Here is a 20,206-nt window from a genome sequence, read left to right as displayed (position 1 = left end):
ACAGACTATAAGCGGTGTATCTGTGCTCAATATTTTTTTAACCAGGAAAATGCAGTGCATTCAACATTTTTATTTTAATTCCTTAAACTCTAACTTTGGAAATTAGGATCACGTTCATTTGTAATCTTATAACAGAAGTCTCTTCAGGCATACAAACACTCCTAGTGTAACTCAAAATTACTTTCCATATAAAGGGAAATGATACAATTTTCAAAACCACAGAAGAGACTTTGGATTCTAAGTCACTTTTTACCCTAAACCTCCAAATAATTAAGGAGACATGCTGATACTTAGAAGAATTTTTAAACCAGTGTGCAGAATTTATAGCCTCACATTCTGATAACAAAGAGCAGAACTTGTAAGGCCACCTTCCGAACGTTACTTTTCAAACTGATCCTTTAATGCATAGGTGCTGAAACTAGGGGTGCCGCCACACCCCCTGGCTTGAAGTGGTTTCCATTATATACAGCATTTGCAGTTTGGTTCAATGGCTTTCAGCACCCCCACTATAACAACTGTTCCAGCACCACTGCTGTAATGCCCATAGACTAATTTAGCTTGCCTGGACACAAATAGGCAATAAATTTCACTGCAAACTGGAGGTGGACTTATGATCCCAGACCCCAGGCCACTGAAGCTGAGCATGTCATAGTAATGATGAGTTCAGACTCCAGGGAAAGCAAACAGACCAAACTGCTCACAAAGCATCCATTCCTAGCAACTCCATGAAGTAAACCAACCCTGACATCATTTCCAGAGAAAGCTGCTCACCTGCCCTTCCACCTGGAGGTAAGGAGCTGTCATGGCAGCTGACAAGAAGTAAGTGGAGATAAAAACAGGAAAAATATCTGGGACGAAAAAAATGTCAGACCTTATAAAGTTAGGAACATTCTTAAAGAGAATAACTTTTAAAATAATCCTACAGAATTAGCAATATCAGGGTTAAGGGGGAAAAGTGATTAGTGGTATATTATAGTTACTAAATCACCTGCAGAACTTTCTGCCAAGCCTATCTCACAGATCTAGCATACAGAAAAGGTTTTGCATACCATTTACGTTCATCACCTAGGGAAATAAGTATCCGCATATAGTTTTCATTCAAAACTGTTAAACTTGGCAGTTACCTATGAGCATGTTAAAATAAACACACAGCTATTACATAGCCACACACTACAGCAGATACTATACCATACAGTGTACCACATTCTATAACTTACATAGCCACAACTATAGTGCAGTCACAGTTATTGATTCGTTTGTGAGTGCCAGACTAAATTATAGTTATTCTTTGGGTCCCTACCTGGAGTCCACCTCAGAAACGTCAGTTGGTGCAGAATGTGGCTGCCTGCTTACATAGCGATAGTTCTTTCATGAATGACACATGTGCTCTGGCTTCCAATTTGCTTCTGGGTGCAAGTCAAAGTATTGGTTTTGATCTATAAAGCCCTCTCGAATTTGGGTGCTGTGTATTTTAGAGACTACTTCTCTCTCTGTGTTATAATCCAACTACAGAGAACATCTCAGTCTCTCAAAGTCACATTCCCTGGATGTGGAGGACGGAGGCAGAACATTATCAAAGGGGGACTCACAACTCCACAATTTGTTCTTCAACCTTCATCCAGCAGAGCCCATCTTTTTTGGCCTTTAAGACATGCTGCAAAGCTTGCCCCTTCTTGTAGGCTCTTTTTGAAGGCATTGTTTGAGAGAATTGGAAGGGGGGCTGTTCTTGATTTAAAATGAGATACTTTAACCATTAATAGAGATATTAAATCAAAGTGAGCCTAATAGTATGCCTTGCTGCCCTTCACTGGACTTCTCTATGGCCTGGTCTACATTACGCTGTTAAACCGATTTTAACAGCGTTAAATCGATTTAACGCTGCACCCGTCCACACTACACCGCTCCTTATATCGATTTAAAGGGCTCCTTAAATCGATTTCTGTACTCCTACAAAACGAGAGGAGTAATGCTAAAATCGATATTACTATATCGGATTAGGGTTAGTATGGACGCAAATCGACGTTATTGGCCTCATTATTTTACAGTAGCTACCCACAGTGCACCACTCCAGAAATCGACGCTAGCCTCGGACCATGGACGCACACCACCGAATTAATGTGCCTAGTGTGGATGCGCACAATTGACTTTATAATATCTGTTTTATAAAATCGGTTTAAGCTAATTCGAATTTATCCTGTAGTGTAGACGTAGCCTATGAGAGCTCTTCCACTTTGGATATTTTACCTACCTAATTCTAGGTCCAAAATAGCACAACCCTATAATTCAGTAACTAATGTACCACTAATCACTTTTTCCCTTAATATTTTAGGGCACAACACAAGTTGCATCTGTTTGCCCAGACTTTTCTGGCAAGTGGGAGCACAAACAATGTTTTTTTGCTTTGTTTTATTACTGGATTACAGCTAAATTTTGACCATGAGTAGGTCTTGAGCGGGTGACTGTATTATACTGTATTATTTTGTATGTGAACAAAATAAAATAGGGCTAGTAGATATTGAATGTTGAAAATTTATTTTATTCATTTAAGTGTGACTGAATGGACACATTATGTGACAATACTGTATTGAAGAGGTTTTGTTTGTTTTGATAAAGTGCTTCGATCCTCAGGGCTGAGGTACATCTCTCACAAGCACGACACTCAAGCCTACATGTACAACCATGCTCACACTATGTTTTAAAAATTACAAGGGACTGGTTGTCAGAGGCACTGGATTCTGTTTCTTCCATGGATTCTCTGTGAAGGAAATGTGAATAAAAGCACTGTATATAGGGGGAAAGTGTTATTTTATTACAATATCTTTTCTCATAAATGGGCGGGTGCATAAAGGTTAAAATTACTCTCTGACATTGTTTCAAAGATCCCTTTACTCTAAAACGTACAATAAAAGGTTAAGTATCAAAATAAAATGGCCAAAAATATCCCACCAATTCTTCTATCACACTCAGGATTACAGATCAACCTCCTTATCCTACACAAATTAGGTTTGATTTCTTATAAAAAGAACAAGTATACACCATAGAAACACTCTAGACATAATCTTAGCATATTTGCAGCCTACTCAGCAAAGGTGTACTTGTGAGTTTGAACTCCACAATCAATCCTTAACAATCAAAAAAGTCACTTATTGGTCAGGCATGCTACTTAGCTTGTAGAAAACATTGCATTTGAGATTCAAATGCTGACAAACCCATAATTTTTGTGAGTATAATCATCCTAATGAATTTACAGTATAAATCCCTACTTTAAACTGATACTCGGTAATAAGCACACCACATTTATAGAGCATCTACATCAAGCTTCAGATATGCATAATCCATTGCCTTCAAGTCTTTCAATGGTTCATGCTAGATATGTCTTTCTTTTGAAAGAAAACACAAATCACTTATTTTGTCACAAGAACTGCTCTGCTTACAGTTATGTCATGCTCAATAGAAATAATCCTGTTATTTACATAAACACATTTTTAAACAAAAACAAAGCTTAAATCCTATACACTTTTTTGCAGAGCAAGATCACTGTCACCAACCCAGCCTACCACACCAACCTGGCAAGAGAGAGAGAGAGAGAGAAAAAAAATCAGGAAGACAGACAAAGCAGCACCCCACATACAAAATGTCAAACATGTCAAAACATTAATGAATACCAATATCTCCCACCACACCAGAACCGGCTATAAAGGTTATTTAGGGCTAACACTCCTGCCAGGGCAGATTTTGCAGTTATGGATTTTATTTTTCTTATACTTAAAAATGAGCCACAGGTGTGTCAAATATGTTTTGAGGTATGCCGCCAACCCAGGGATTCCTACAACTGAGAGGGCACTGGAGGAAGTACACACAACAGAGATCTTCAAGTTTTGACTACATCAAACATGAATTCCTACTGGCTTATTTCTAACTGTACATTCCATAGGCAATTATGGTAATTAAGTAAAGGATTAATAAAGCAAGCATTGTTGGTTGCATTCCAAAACTAATAAAGGTACTGTGAGTCTGCCTACAGTAATATATCTTTTCAACACTTCATCTTAAAAAGGCAGTTTCAGAAGATGTTGCATAGCTTTCTTGTCCCTAAGTCACCAATTGTGAATTATCTCAGAATAACTGCAGACAAGTATAGTTTTATGGGACTCAGCATAATACATGCAAAGCATACTTTTATACTACCCAGGCGCTCAAATAAATGAAGCTTAAATTAAATGTTAAAGATGAACAGAATCTATTGTATAAGCAAACACCTGACCTAAATCCACCATATTTTTTGTCAAGTGCACAAATTCTAATAAACTTTGTAAATTAATATATTCGTGTAACCCAGTCATCCTTCCAAAGTAGACACAGCTAGGCATTCCACTGTCTTTTGGAAGGAGGCAAAGACAATCCATTGTATTCACATGGAAACGTTTTATGGACTTTGCTGGAAATGGAAGTGTGGCTTTTAAAGAAAGATTAATAAAGCTAACAGCCCAGGATCTCCTTTCAATTATACATCAGGATACAGAGTTCATGACTTCTCTGAAGTCAATGAAGTTATGCTAGCATAAGTAAGGTCAGAATCAGGCTCAAAGAGGTCAAGTGGTAGGTGCAAGAGAAAACGGAGACTTCAGGGTCAGCTCAGGCCTGGCTGGAGCTTTTCTTTCTCTACCATTATGTGACAACTTGCTCCGGGAAGAGAGAGAACTTCCATTTGGGCTATGGAGTGACAATAGCTAAGCCAGTGACCTGGAAACAGGGGGTAAAAAGAGTCAAAATGCTTGTATTGCCCATCGACACGGACTGGTAACGCGCTTTTACAGTCACTCCTCCAATTTGCCCCTTGATGTCTGAGTTCTTTGAACGACACCTGCAGGTGGCTGCCCACCTCGCCTTTCCTTGGGGCTGGAGAAACCAAACTAACGAGCAGCTGATCTCTCTCCCCCAACCTCTTTCCCCTCCCCTGTTAAAGCGGGACAGCCGCCGCTACCTACACACTCTCCGCTTCCCTCCCGCTGCCCTGCTGCAGAAGCACCAGCCGGCCGGCTCCTGCGCCCGGCGCTGCTGGGGAAGTCAGTCCCCTGCCTGGCTAAGGCACCGGCCCGCTCCGGCTCCGGGCCCCGGGCCAGCCAAGGGACGCTCCTGGCCACACCCAAGAGCCCAGGAGCTGCGAGGAAAGGCGAACGCTAATGGAGCCAGGCACAAAATGGCCCCTCTAGGCAGGCAGCGGCCTCTCTTTGCCAGACTTAAAGGGCCAGCTCCCAGCGGAGCACGTGGGCGCAGAGGGGGCTGAGCTCCCATCTCTGGGCGCTGGGGGATGTGAGGGGCTTGCGGGGTCTAGCGCTACAGCCTGGGGCTGCCTCAGGGCCCGTGAGGGGCCCACTTCTGCCCGCGCTGGTCAGTATGGGCCTGATACCTGCTCCCAGCCCCGCTATGGGGAACGGCCCCACCGCCAGGCTCCCCGGCTGTCTGCTTCTCCCTCCCCTGCAGGACCGCCTCCTTCCTCCACCCCAGCCGCTCCCGGAGCGGCCCTTCCCAGGCAAACTCCGGGCGTGCAGTTCACTAGACGGGGCCTCACGTAAAGGAAATCCCAGCGCTCCCTTCGTTGCAATTATGAGCCTAAAGAGAGGGGGAAGGGAGGCACCTAAGGGTCACTGGCAGAGTGAGGCACAGAGCCATGTCCCTGGCTCCTCCTCCCCCGCTCTCAGCACGACACCCGCTCCCCACGGGTACCCCCTTTGCAGGCCCCTGTGCCCAGGTACCCAGTGTCAGCTGGCGTCTATCCTGACATCTGTTCACAGATCTGCTCCCCGGGCTCCATCCTCCCACTGAAGTGAAACTTGAATGGGAAGAGGATCACCCGACCCAGACACATCCCTGAGCTCCTTCGGATTCACTCTGCCTCCTCCAAGTCCACCCCAGGCTCAGGGCCAGCGCCCGTCTCTGATCGCCCCCATTTCCAGCGGGTCAGTTTCCATATGTCCTTCCTTCCCCCTAGGACTCGGTGCACTCTCGTCCACCCTCCACCCCACAAGACCCCTTGCTTCTCTCTTCCCCTGTCTCTTGCTTTCTCCCATCTCTTTACCCCCTCCGACCTCTTTCTCCCCCTTCTTTCTCAAGGACCCTACATAATCTCTCCTCCCACTGCACCTACCCGTTTTCTGTCTCCTGTCCCTTCTTTCCGCCACTCCCCGCCCCTTTCTCAGTGTCCATTTGTCCCACTCTTTCTTTTTCTCGCCCGGCTCATCTCCCTCCCCGTCCAGCTCAAGCTCGGTCTCTCTCCCTCTGCACAGCAGCCCGCAGGGTTACATTTTGCCTGTCCCTCTGTCTGACACCTCCCCACGTTTTAACAGCACAGCAGACTCCCCCATAATAAACGCGAGCGCTCGGCGTTTGTCTACTAAAGATGAGAGCATCTTCCGTCAGCGCTTTAGATCCCTGTGCGAGCCCTCTGAGCTGGAAGTGGGACAGGCGCTTTCCCTAGTTGCAGGAAGTAAAACAATCCTTTGCCAAATATTTGTCACCCACACAGCAGCAGAGCCCTGCAATAGCTGAGCTCGAATCACGGCACAATTTGGCTGTGCTCGCCTGTATTGTCCACAGCCTTTGTTTCTTTCTCCGATCAGAGAAATAATAGTTGATGATAAAGAAGCAGAGGGGGAAATCCAATCGATTACCATAATTTCTCCACCTTAGCATTTATATTTCTTGTTATTTATGGGGCGGGGTAATCCATTCCTTATACTTGCAAGTGTTTTGTCCTTTGATCAAATAGACAGTTTTCCCCCACTGAAAATGGGATCGCTTATTATGCCTAACAAAAACTTTCAGCGGTAGATTGAGCTGGACGTTTGGCAGATATTTAAGGACTTGCGGTCATTTCCGATATTCTTAGGACTTGACAAAAGGCTTAATACCTATTACATCAACTGTGCTTGCGTGAGTAAATGCAACCTCACTCACTTTACCCAGGTGTGTGTGCTGCACATGCCAGTTCATGGCTATCACTAAAGAAATATGCTTAAAAGACTATAATGAATTGACGTGAAGTCTCATAAGCGCTTTTACTTGCCTTATACGGCTCTCTGAAAAACCTGAAAATAGGTGAGCCCGCATAAAATATAGTAAATGTGCACAGAAATTATTGGTAATTGTCTGTATTTGTGTATTATTATTCCAATGTGTCCGGGATATAAACTCCAGTCTATACTTGCATGTAACATTTACATTCAAACAACTGCTCTGAAGTAACATGAAATGGCATCCTCCCTTTAATGTGTGCATTACTCCCATTCACTTTAATGGGAGTTCCTTGTGGTACCCAGGGGAGAATAGATTCCTACACGTCTTTAGCGTCCTGGCCTTATTGCAGAGGTGTTTGAACCGTGAGTAATTGCATTTGTTTTATACTTGCTCCTAGTAGGTGGGTGCCTGTCGCCACATATACATAAAACCAGCTAGTGCGTATGCATGCACAAGCAGCTGCTGATTTTACAGAGTATGTGGCAATAAGCCCCATCTGTCTAAGAACAAAACTGAGGCCCATATGTGTTGTAAGGACGGCATTTCAAGATGAAACCTGAATTTCCTGGCTTATTTTATTATGACTGATGGTTATCCCCTACATTTTGAAAATGGTGCGCCGGGTTTTAGTCCTGGGATTCCCATTAAAGTCTGTGACCTCCGGTTTCTTTAAGTGTATTTACAGAGAATAAGCCTTGAGTAGAAGATGAAACTCTTCCCAAGCCAGGCAATCCAGTATCCTTTCCATTGTGTTGCAATAACCAGCCGAGTTATTGTGACATATGACACAGCTGCTGCTGTGGAAGCAACATGACCTATAGGCATAGCTGAAACGATGCTATTTGCACAGTGACGATGTGTTATAAACAACGAACAGAAAAACAAATGTAGTTTCGCTGTTGGTGTGTATACTCACGCTTCTGGAAATGTACGCGTACAGGTGTGGCGTACCATCCCAGAGACAGCCTGAGTTCTCCCTCCATTCTCAAAGCCTAAAAGGCTTCATTTGACTATTAAGATCTGTGATAGTGCCTGAAAAATTAGTTCAGAAGGCGATGGAACCTCCGCAGGGCAAAAGAATTCAGCGCACATGCTCACAAGTCCTGCCACACTTGCAGGCACGCCGATGCATCACCGATTTATGGGCAGACCCTACGCTCTTTAAAGTAAATGAGACGGCTGCCATTCCCTTCGATGGAAGCAAGATCGGGGTCTCTTCGACCTAAGGCATGCGAATGGTTGATGACATGTGAAAAGATGTATTGCCTCATCATCATCAGTTATATCGGTTTTGGGGGGAATGAGGAATCACACTAGGCTTTTTGTTTTCTATCTAAATGATTTGCAAAATATGATTATAGAACTAAGAACAAATTATGCACTCCAAGTAGCTACCAAAGAGTGACGTTTACAATGTGCCAATAACCACTGGTAAGTGCAAAGGTCTTGACCTGATTTCTTCAAAACTCACACACACCGAGAACCAAAAAAGTCAACTATATAATAGAAAGAAATACATCCCTGGCATTACTGCAGGTGGTGTTATTTGTTAGGTTGTTGGATGGGGAGCACATTAGGCCCTGAGCAACTGTTAGATATGTGCTGTTTGTTGTGTATACTTTCATTACATGCCCCGCACCCCTCTACTGACTGTGACAATGGAATGGTCCATCAGAGTTCGGGATCAAATAACTGCTCTGACAAAATAGGAGTGTTTGCTGTGTAAAGAATTGGAAGCATTTCAGGTGCTGAATATAGCCAGGATCTATAATTTTAGAGCAATGCACACATGCAATACAACAGATCAGATTACATCAACTAAAAGCTGCAAAATATTGTCCCTTCACCTTCTGGCTTTTGTCTCGGAATATTGTCCCCTGCTGGGGCAATATTTTGCCCCTATTGACCTCCAAAAGTGATTAGGCCTGCAACCTCCCAGAAGAGGCTAGACCTTGTTGCAAAGGGCTTTGGCTCAGCAGCCTCCACGCCAGAGAGGCAACAGATGAGCTCTGGATTAAGGGGTATGAGTGGATGAGAGTATGTGACCAAGGAAAGGTCACTGTGAAAGAGTCGCTGCATATTTGGGTTAACTGGAGATTTTTCTTTAGTTCAAAGAACTTCCCTGGGAACATGAAATCCATAAAAACACAGAAAACACAGAAAGTTCTTCCCATAATTGTTAATTGTGTGCACAGAGCTATTATATTATGGAGCTAAGTAATCCTCTCTTTTTAGAGGTATTTACATAAAGCGCACATGAAGTGTTCATATGACAATGGATCTCTCCTCTCTAAAGCTACGTGTATTAGATACACAGAGAGAGACAAAATAACTCCCAAGACCCGCTTATTGTCTTTCAGTGATGTGCAGGAGGCACCTAAAAGGGAAGGCTGAACTATTTGTGTTCTGCAAATAAGAAAAGAAGTCACACAGGCACAAGTGATTTCTTCCATCCCTTGTAAAATCACAAGCTCCGTCCTTGTGCCCTAGCTTTCAGACCAATGCGAGTCCTTAACTAAATATAAACGTGCTTCTTGACATAACAGCATCTTTACATTTAACGTAACTGTAATAAGCAAAGTCACGGTAAAGGCGTACCTGAGAATGAGAAGCGTAAAGACATTCAGAAGAAGCGCACGAAATGGAGGAAATCAGTTTGGAGATGCTAAGAGAGACGATCAGCATCAGGCAATAAAAATAACTTTACTTCCCAAACTGAATTAACAATAGGTGTCTCCATCAATTAATAGTATTGTCCCGCTGTTGACGTATATCCTGAATAATCTGTACATTTACCTAGAGAAATATTAATCTGTTAAAAGCATTGGGCTATATTCTGATATCATGCACATCTGCTAAAGCCAGAGTAGCTCCGTTATAATCACAGCTACACCTGGCTACATCCGAAGTAACTTCATCATGAGAACAGAATTTGGTCCAAATGAGGAAGGTTTCAGCGTTTGTTTCAGTGCATTTGGGGATAAGAAGTAAAATAACCCCGAACCTAAACCCTGCCCTGGAAAGTGTCAAGTCTCTTTGGAGAACCTCACTCCGGCTTGGATTTCGAGGACTGCGTGAGGCTATCATAGGGACCCTGCCTTTTGATCCTTCGCCTTTTCTCTGCTTAAGGAATCGGTCAGGGCACTAACTTAAAAAAAGTTTGATCCGCAGCGACAGAAGCTTCTTGCTCAAAGACTTTGAGATCCCTGGCCCCAAACAGCTGGGGTTGGCGAGAGACGCGGGGGATGAGACATTAGGAAGATTCTGCATCCCCTGTACTGCTAAAGAGTCAGAGACTGGGACAGCAGATTGTACCGCAGAGAGCCCCCGATCCTGCTCCCTTTAGGGACAAACAACAGACAAGCTGGACACAGAACCTGTCCCTTCTCCCCAGAGGCTGCCCGCCTTAGCCCAAGCGCAGCCCGTGGGGTGAAGCGGAGAGCCTGTATCCGAAGGGAAGACAATGAAGATCGCGGGGCGACGCTGCGGTACAACCCCGGGTGGAGACAGGAGTTCAGTGATACCGGGGTTGTACGCTGCTCAGCACATCCTAGTGCGGTATCAGCTGGATTCACTGTTAGCCTGGATAGGTAAGAAGTGAAATAACAGTTGATGACACCTACTCAGTCTAGAGCCGCGCAATTGATGGAATAGGTTTCAATACACTCTCGCTTCCCCTTCTTTATCTCACGCCTTTGCCTCCAGTTGTCTAACTACAGGGCTCAGCAGATTTCCTTATTTTAATAAGGTTTGTTAGCTGTGACTTGGGTTTTTACCTCCCACGCTCCTGGACTCTGAAAATAGATTGAGAATCTGTCGCTCCTAAATTCCCTTTTCTGGAAACCCGGAAAACTGGTTTTTATCTCTTTCTCCCTAATCTGTCCATCCATTTTCTTTATTATAATTTGCAGATAATATATTCAAAACAGATGAAAATAACAGACCTCAGCATCGTCTCCGGGATACATCTCTACATACATTTTCCTTCCCTAACATAAGAGACTGAAGTTTCCTTAATTCCCCGCATATAATACCAAAGCTTTCATTTCACTGTAAATTTTACCACATAAATATATGTTGGCGCTAATCATTCAAATCGTCACATTTTAAATACATTATATTGTTTCACAATTTCTCAAATCTACTTTTGTTTCTGAACAAATTTGCAGCCTTCATCGTTCAAAGCTATGAAACAGGTCTATTTCTCAGTCTCACACTGAAATACAAGAGGCTTAGGGGTCAGTATAAACAGTTAAATTAGCTTTTCTAGCTTTCATTTTCTTTAAACTTTAAAAGTCGCTAAATATGAGACTGCGTCATAACTTATTTATAGCAAGCCGGAGTCAAAGTAGTCAATTTCTGTCTTATTTATTCAGACATTTTCTTCAAAGAGAACTCTAAGTATTCTAAGCCAGGCTCCACTGATCCCTAAAATGAAAATATTTTCATGTAAACAAAATTTAAACACGTTTTAAAAAAATCTTCAGACTTCAGAAAAAAACATCTGTGGCATTGTCACCAGCGTTAGTTCCCCTTTACTCCCCCCCCCCCATCCCAAACAGACCCCAGGAGCTACAGTACAGGATTTGGGAAATAGAATCCATAAAAGTTCCTTGCTTTTACAAAAGCAATATACTCGAAGATTTAAACGACTTCCATGCCGTTAAAAGTAGTGCTTGGACTCAATACAAGGACAGGGACCTCCTAAGGATAAAATCTGGACCAACCTTTTAGTCTCAGGTGTTCCTCTTGCTCCTCTTTCAAAGTTTGCAAATTCATCTCCACAAATTACTAAATAAGTGACATAGCGCATCCGTTCTCCTTTTCACTTTTTATTACTATATCTCCACAGTCAAGTTTCTTTATCTGCAATGGATTTTGGTATTGGTACTTCTCGCTTAGACGGAAAGAAGACGAAATTCCATTCGTTTACATGGTTTTATTGTTGTAAACATTAAAATTGTCTTTCCTCAAAGAAAGAGTTTATCAGGAAAAAAAATTCAGCGTCTCTAACTGTCATACACCATAGAAAAAAAGGCAGTGACTTGTATAATGTGCCATACTGGAAATATACAAAGAAAAATACTACAGAATATGGCAATATTAAAAATATTACTCAAACATAAAATAATATATTAACCGACAATTTTAGACATAGAAAACAAAACAAAAAATTCAAAGTGCTCAGTAATTTCCAGGGAGTTATATATTTTATAAGCACTCTGGAAACAGTCAAAAGCTGCTGCATGCAAGATTTGTTTAGCTTTAGACAACAAAATAATCAAGATATAAACTTTTTTTAATCAACATCAACAGTACATACAACACTTACAAACAAGGAATGTTGGACGGTGTTTACAAACACTATATGCCCCTTTGTCCAAGATTTCGGTTTTGTAATACTTGTGCCCACCTATTTTACAATTGAGAAAATGTTTGAAGCTTAGATAACTACCAATCTTTATAAAATCTAACAGACTACATAGTGTCTGAAATACTATTTATAGAATATAGACATTACTGAAATAGCAAGTGTCTATAACATTGTCATCCTAGAATCATCATGCTTTCCCATTTCATTGAGTTACTTCATTCTCTTTCTTTGCAAACACATCTATGTTCTTTCTTTTAGAATTGATTTTAATATTTATTCATAAATAGGCACAGAATAATTTAAAAAGCCAAACTGCATCTTATAAATTTACAAGCCTTTGCCTTCTTTAATTTCATGCCACCCACGCAACATTTAGTTTTAGTATATATTACAGCTTTCTTTTACATAGAAAACTTTAGTCTTTAAGAGGGCGAGACTTGTGGGTCACCTTAATACTTTGTCATCATATGAGTCTTAGCCCAGAGTTGCCAAATATGATCGTCGTTTTATTCAGAAGTCCTTCTTAATAACATTTTGAGCCGATAATAAAAAGCTTATACCATGGTATTTAAGTTGTCCATCATCTGAATCCTTGATACCCCAGAGCCAAAATGCCCATTCACGTTTTGCCTTCAGGAGGTTAGCAACAGTTTTGGGGATGGGAATCTGGCACCCAAAGGTGCTGCTTTGCGCACAGGTGAATTCCCCTTCAGACAGGTCGAGTTTATTTTCTTTAAAGTTCACTTTAAGTGCATGGGAAGAGTCTTAAAAAGGTAAAGTGTCCAGAAAAAGTTTGTCGATTATTGCTGGAGGTGGCACCAAATCTTCTAGTTTCAGGTAGAAAATGCGTTGCAGTCCCTGTGTGCAAAGGGTGCGAAGTTCAGGGAGCTTCCCCAAGAGTTTGGACAAATAATTGGGGCGATTCAAACCTCCGTTATTGAAAGTCACATGGTCTTTGAGACAATTTACAATCTTGTTCTGAAGTTCTTCCACCCTCTTGGGTTCCTTTAGCCCGTGCCTCTCTGCAAAAGACAAGGATGCAGGACATCACAGGTTTGACAATGTGGATACCAGAACAGGGCAAATGGGCTGTGCAGTGATGTTGAAACACCAAACACAAGAAGGTAGAACTGTACTGACCTGTTACCATAGCCAGGGCAGCGATGCATGAGAAGGCAGATATGTCGATGTTCATATTTTGCAAGTTGGAGGAGAATTCAACAATGGAATCAATCCATTCTCCAAAGCCACGGACACACTGCAACCTGTGCAGGACCACCCCATTGCAAAAGATAAGCTTGCCCTCCACTGGGCTGGACCTGCAATTAATACAACGGGGGGGGGGGGGGGGGGAAGGCGAGAAAGAGAAAAGGGGGAAAAAGAAAAGATAAGCTAAACAACTAATTACGCGAAGAGCAATAAATGGAGGATTTAAGAGGCACCTAATTACCCAGGAGTTAATAAAACGCAGATCAGTGGACCATGAAAGGATTTGATTTCATAATAATCCAGAAGTTGCCTTTTGAATTTTGGCCATTTACCTGTATGCTAGCCGCAGCACAAACAGTTCCAAGAAAGCGGATTCGAAGAGAAGGTCCTGGTCTGGTTTAGAGAGGTCAGTGAAACCAGGGATTTTTTCTGCCCATCCTCGGATGATCTCCATGGAGCCGGTCAAGAGATCATAAAACTGCTGGATATGCTGAGTGTCATCTCCACTCATCTGGTAGTCAGGGTTAGCCTGGAACTGGAATTTCATTTTAAAAAGCACTTAATGAGGTTCTCTAAAATATATAACCCGTGAAATTGCTAACCCCATTTCTAGTAGGGGAGCCAGGTTTTTATAACAATTAAACCTCTCTCTGACCAGTAAGGAAATTAGATGTTCCAGGGCAATTAATTCAATTAGGGATGGTGCTATGAGGTCGTTGCTTTGAATATGTAAATTGCCATTTCTATACAGACTAAACAGAGGGTCACCCGGCATTGAGAAGCGTTCACTCTTATCTACACAACACAATTAGCAAGTTAGTATTCATGCCAGTCCCGGTGTTAGCCTCCTGGAAAGCCTGGTAACCTCTTAATACAAATTATAGCACTTTATGTATTTTAATAACCCCCCTTTCATTAGATCCTATATTTCCGCGCAGCTGGAATAACACAGAATATTCTTGCTATACTACTTTCTCCCTCATTCCCAGTGCAGTGTGCCACAGGTTCACTACTCAGTGCCTGGACTACAGGCTGCCAGCATTCAGGGTGTGCAGAGAAAAGTATGTGCTCAGAGTATACAGGAGTGCGTGACAATGTCACGAGAGTCCCAAAACTCTGCGGAACAAATGGGACCGATATCTGCAGTGTGTAGTGTGTGAAGGGGGTTGGTTACTAGTCTCTCTCTCTCTCTGCATATGGGCATGTGTGTGCGTGTGCGTGTTTGCAGCTATGTCTGTATGTTAATATTGTCTCCAGCTTACCCTGGAATAGTCCAGGCTGCTCATAGCCGGGTTGGAGTCGACATGGGCTCTCACCAGGGCACTGATCAGACTCACCGGGGGAGAGGGGGGAGAGGGCTCCTGGGGGCTCTTCGGTTTGGATGGTAAGCGACCCCTTCGGCCTTTTAAACTGTCTGTGCGAACCACTGCGAAAGAAAAGGGTGTTCAGCGTTCCTTCCCCCCACATAGAACACACGAGAGTGAAACACACAGCCCCTCCCCCCTCGCTAAAGGTACCTAGGCCTCCTGTGTATAAATCGCCACGGCTGCAAAGAGCTACATCCGAAAAGGGTACAAAAATGCTGCTTTATTTTATTTCTTATTCCAAGGGGATCCTATTTAAATACAAATCTGTATGGCTCTCAGGGAATCAGAGATCACTCTCCCAGCTGAGGCCTGACACAAAGAAATTCTGGGGTGGAGAGGGAACAGAAAGTACGTGTGGGGGAGGGTGTATCTGAGAGGAAAAGAGAGGGTGTATCTGGGGATCGCTGAAGACCTACCTTCTTTGACCATGCCAACTGCAAGGCACTTTTGAAACCGACAATACTGGCAGCGATTTCTGCGGCGTTTGTCAACTGGGCAGTTTTTATTTGCTAAACACACGTATTTTGCGTTTTTCTGGACAGTGCGCTACACAGAGAGAAGGAAATGACAAATTATTTGTTACTTTCCATTAAATTCTGCAGCCCCAAACTGATCAAGTTAAAGTGTCTGAATGGCTGGGATTCCCCCCATCCCTCCCTTTTTTTCCAGGGCATTTAACAGAAGAAAATTGATAGCGTTAACATTTGAGCTAACCTTGCAGCTCCTAGCAGTGTTTTATATGCCAAGAGAAGGAGAAGGAGACGCTCAGTAAATACAAATCCGTGGGCATTCATATTATTTACATTCCTTGGAGACCTTCTCTATTTAAAATGATAAGATTATTCAATCAGGATGGTGAAATAAAGAGATCACTTAATTTTACCATAGGGAATTCTGTTCCACTTGGTTAGCTTAGACACGGTTCTCTGTCCTAACCAATTTCAATCTGAAGGGGAAGGCAGCTTCTAGCACACGCAAATGCCTCCTGTTCAACTGCTGCACGCAACTTCTCGCCAAGGACCTGCAGCCATTTGGGGCCGGCACCAAGGACCTCAGTGTGTCTAGGCCCATTGCAGCGAGGAGTTTTACAAAACCACATCGGGCTTAGAGGAGCACAAGGCACTGTTATTTGCAAACATTTGCCCTCCTGTTTGCTCCTTCTGTGGTTCCCGTTCTACCCTCCCTCCCAGTGGGATCTGCGCCCGAGCTCTTTGGCCAGGCTGTTGCTTTGCATTTGTGTGGGTGAGCGCAGGAGGGGGATCCCTTTGGTGTTTGTGAATTAACCCTTTCCTCAACCCTCCCCATGCGCTCTCAGCACCGCCAGCTCACCTTGAAGAACCCCTTGCAGCCCTCACAAGTGCGCACTCCGTAGTGCTGGCAGGCCGCGTTGTCCCCGCACACTGCACAGAGGCCCTCGTTGGATGGAGACCCCCGGGAGGGAGGGGATGGCACCTGGGTGTCCAGCAGCTGGGAAGCATGGCCAATCTGTAGCCCTGGGAAGCCCATGGATGCCTGTTTGCGGATGGGATTGGGCACTGCAAATGTCTGGCCATCGACTACATGGTGGGCCCCGGATGGCTCGGGGTTCATGGGCACGTGGAGGGGCCCGTCAAATCGCATCTGGCAGCTGGACACTGGGGTTCCTGGCGGTGATTGCTTAAAGGAGAATAAGGAGAGCCTGGACACAGGCGTTTTCCTCTGCTCGATCATGTGGGTGGTGGCCACGTAATTCTGGTGGAAGTTGTGGAGGGAGCCAGGGTCGTCCCACATGGGGCTGTGCTGCACCTGGAAGCCGGGAGTGGTGGGGGTTGGGGGCGACGAAGGCTTGTAGTAAACGGAGCCTGAATGAGGCATCATCTCCTCCGACTGAGGGGGGAGGTGGTTGTGTTGCTGGTAGCTGTGCATCTGAATGTCTTCCACTTTAATAGAGGACTGCTGTCCGGACAGGGGCATTTGGTATAAACAAGGTGGCTTCACGTCGTAGCTTGTGCTGTAGTTGTCCATAAAGGTACTGAAGCTGGGGAGAGAAGTGGTGGCAGTGATTTCAGTGTTGGTGAGGTCCATGCTAAACTTGACAAACTCTGGAGTTAAGAAATCGGAGCTGTATTCTCCTGAAGAGTGGTAACTGTAGCTCTGGGAAGCTGGGCTGGCTCCTTGAGGCGATGACCCATACTGAGCCTGAACACAGGGCATGGCTGGAAATGAAACAGTGTAATATATACTCAGCCTGGTCAACTGCATACTTTCTCCCCTGCCTTGTGCACCTGCTTTCTACAACACTGCGGGCCACATTAGGAAGCCGCACACACTTCTTATTGCGCAAAGAAAACGTGTTCACAGGGGAAAAGAGAGATTACACTAAAGTACATAGAGCTCTGATGTTTGTGAATGTTTAAAGTGCATAGTGTACCCCCAAAATGTCTTTCAGTTCCCCACAAACAGACCGAATGAGCACCAGTCGCTTTATTTCTGTGTACAATGATATTTTCAGCTAGTTCATTTGTAAAGAAACACGATGAAGTGAGTTGCACAATGTGAAGTTGTTTGGAACACATCTACGCACGTGTCTTACTTATGTTACTTGGCTTTCAGTGTGAAGTTGTTTCTTTTGAATATTAAAGAAATTAAGCTCACAAACCTTCAGCCGGGTTACAGGCGTTTTCGAGGGAATTAAAGGTGAACAGTGTCGGAATTCAGTGGAGACAAAGTTTCCAAGATTTTAGAAAATCAGTGAGGACTCCAGACTGCCCAGTACGCTCTCTGAAACAGACACAATAGACTTTATGTTCAGATTTGCTAAGGATTGATTTGAAACAAATGTATCACAAAACCATGAGCTTCTCTAGCACAAAGTTTGCCTGTTTTAGTAAGAAACATTGTGCGGCCTTTTAATAAAGAAATCAGATTTTAAATAGTTTAAGAAAAGAGCTAGTCAGATCTAATATGAAATGTTGTCCTTATGGCATTTTGGCATATAAACTAGTTCCCCCTAATGAGTTATTATCGGGAAGAAAACTTACTGAAAGCAGGTTGTTATTTACATTATTAATTTTAATTATTTTATTCTATTATTTCTACGGAGGGGGGAATTGATTTGATTTTTAACACCTATCCCCTCCCCAAAAAACATCTGAGTCCATTTATTGAAGAATAAAAGGAGGAAGGCACATTTTTGCACCTTCCCTCGAAAGTTCCTAAAATCCAAATGTGACTTTTTAACGACAGCTCTAAAAAGGGGCATAAATGACAAAAAACCACGTTAAAAAGGTAACTAGACAATCAAAGAAGCCAAAGGAGTTTCCGATGAAAGAAACCTGGTAAACAGAGGTGGAAAATGCTTCTAGTGGATGCACTTACCCAGGGAAATCTTAATTAACAATAAATGAACGCAGCCTAATATAATTTTCCCTTTGTTTTATAAAAATGCACAACTAAAGTTAAAAGGGGACATATGAAATAAACAGAACCGGCAGCTCCTTATTTAAGCAGGAGTGACTTTAAACCCCCACCAACATTATTTGCTTCATAGTGTGACACCTTACACATGTAACACATTACCAGTTGTACAATCACAAACTTAATATTTACCCTCCCCGGTGAAACAAACCACGCTAACATCCCTAAAATCTCCAGACTGCATTGATACCACAGACAGCGACTACGTATCCTCAATCTAACTCCGATTGATCCAAACATTCACTCCTTTCTCTTCCGCGTTCTGCTAATTAACGCCTGGCATGACGCCTTGCTTTGTTGATGGTCAGTGTACACTAAGTAAATAGAAGGTGGCAGGAGGGGGGGGTCACCGCCGAAAAGAATAACTATGCTAGATTAAACTAGCAGGTAGCCTTGCAAGCCACCCCCACAAGCTTATAACACGCGCACGGCAGCAATAAATATCAAAGGCAACTAAGTGATAGGACACTGCAGAACTCTAAAGAACTACCCTGTAATACCAGCACCGCTTGCTAATCTTGGAAATGGAGAGAGAAAAATGTGCCCAAGCAACACATACGCTGAAGAACTTTTCTCCTGCTATGTAACCGTGGAAGTTCAGGCCCCAGCTACACACCTTTACCTCAACAGCCCAACTTCGACGTCCTATGTCCCCCAAACAGGTGAAAGTTATAGCAGAAAGTCAGGAGCATATTCTTGCACCAAAGTTGATTTCACGTTAGCATCTTTTACGGAACCAGATCGGAGGCTCACTCAGTGAGGAATTAACTGAATGACACTTTGGAAATGCAGTATGGAAAAAGGTTGCATTTGAAAACCACACACAAAACATTTTAACGCTTCCTACTTCCAGCCACCCTCCCAGCCCTCCCACTGGAGTCCATCGTGAAGAATGAGGGCATCCTGCAGATGGCTGTAAACCAACGACAAGATTAAATAGGGGGATTTTACAAAAATCAATACTCACTTGTTAGCAATGTCTTTTTCATTCATTCATTCAACCGTCTGAACAACAGTTTCCCAGGGGCAGATCGTCAGACAAAACAACCGATGACGGAGCACTTGCTAGTTATTCTCTGTTGGGAAGTATAGTACTAGTAAAGCACAGCGCGAGCAAGCCGGACAGACTGGCCCTTCCCTCCAATGTGCCTTTGTTTATGTGGGCTCCGTATTCCACAGCCAACATGCTCCTAAAGTCTCCAAGCGTCAGTGCACGTCAGTGCTGCCCGCCCAATCAGCCATCCGAGGGGCTGGATCTCTCTGCACAGTTGGCCAGTTCTTGCTTTGGTAAATTTCCGACGTGACATCACCAAGAGTGCAGATTTTAAGGTGGGAACAAGCTCCCTCGGTTCACCTTGTTACAGCTTTTCCAAAATAGGTGCCACCCCCCCCCGCACGTACACCCCCTAGATGTGCAAGACTGTAAACAAAGACCTAGATCCCCCCACCCCTCACACCGTGTCATAAACCTTAGAGGATCTCTCTGCGGCTCTCCGTACGCAGACACGCGCTGTAATAACGTGTGTTGCTCTGTCTGCGTGGGGTCTGCTAAGTTGTGTGTCTATACCACAGTACGGTGCGGGGATTTTTCTTGCATACGTACATACACACGGACATCGCTACTTTCGTGCATTTACTAGATACAGTTTTTTTCCTTCTTTGTGACCCCTGGAGGCGTTTTCTACACGCTAAAAATGAGGACCCCCCCTCTTTCCCCGAAAAACAAACAGCAGCGCCTGTTAGCACCAGATTCACTGTCTCCAGGCGTATTTGAGAGAATGTT

The 20,206-nt window shown here is 43.7% G+C and overlaps 1 protein-coding gene across 4 annotated transcripts; it reads right to left on the bottom strand.

Annotated features, from left to right (window-relative positions):
- Nucleotides 1-11,941: 11,941 nt before the first annotated feature.
- NR4A2 (nuclear receptor subfamily 4 group A member 2) lies at nucleotides 11,942-19,810 on the bottom strand. Of its 4 annotated transcripts, none has more exons than XM_050969246.1 (8): nucleotides 19,391-19,810; nucleotides 17,606-17,727; nucleotides 16,297-17,162; nucleotides 15,384-15,513; nucleotides 14,863-15,026; nucleotides 13,933-14,135; nucleotides 13,532-13,710; nucleotides 11,942-13,413 (listed from the first exon to the last, which is right to left on the bottom strand). In XM_050969246.1, exons 3-8 carry the CDS (start codon nucleotides 17,158-17,160, stop codon nucleotides 13,157-13,159), a joined length of 1,797 nt encoding a protein of 598 aa, XP_050825203.1. In that variant the 5' UTR covers nucleotides 17,161-17,162; nucleotides 17,606-17,727; nucleotides 19,391-19,810; the 3' UTR covers nucleotides 11,942-13,156. The 4 variants fall into 4 exon arrangements, with proteins under 4 accessions (XP_050825203.1, XP_050825205.1, XP_050825206.1 ...); XM_050969248.1 differs by having other exon boundaries at nucleotides 14,938-15,026; XM_050969249.1 differs by having other exon boundaries at nucleotides 16,297-16,984.
- Between the last annotated feature and the right edge of the window lie 396 nt (nucleotides 19,811-20,206).

The sequence above is a fragment of the Gopherus flavomarginatus genome, chromosome 10 (assembly GCF_025201925.1).
Source record: "Gopherus flavomarginatus isolate rGopFla2 chromosome 10, rGopFla2.mat.asm, whole genome shotgun sequence".
In the NCBI taxonomy this organism is placed as follows: Eukaryota; Metazoa; Chordata; order Testudines; family Testudinidae; genus Gopherus; species Gopherus flavomarginatus.
The sequence above is the reverse complement of the archived record's forward strand: the minus strand, read 5'-3'. Positions and strand labels throughout refer to the sequence as shown.

Bases quoted from the DNA above. Each gene is read 5' to 3' on its own strand.
- NR4A2 (XM_050969246.1), bottom strand. From the start codon at position 17,160: ATGCCCTGTGTTCAGGCTCAGTATGGGTCATCGCCTCAAGGAGCCAGC. The intron at 15,027-15,383 runs GTAGGTCTTCAG...TTTCTTTCGCAG, and splicing joins AGTTGGCATGGTCAAAGAAG to TGGTTCGCACAGACAGTTTA. The intron at 14,136-14,862 runs GTAAGCTGGAGA...ATGAAATTCCAG, and splicing joins GCAGCCTGGACTATTCCAGG to TTCCAGGCTAACCCTGACTA.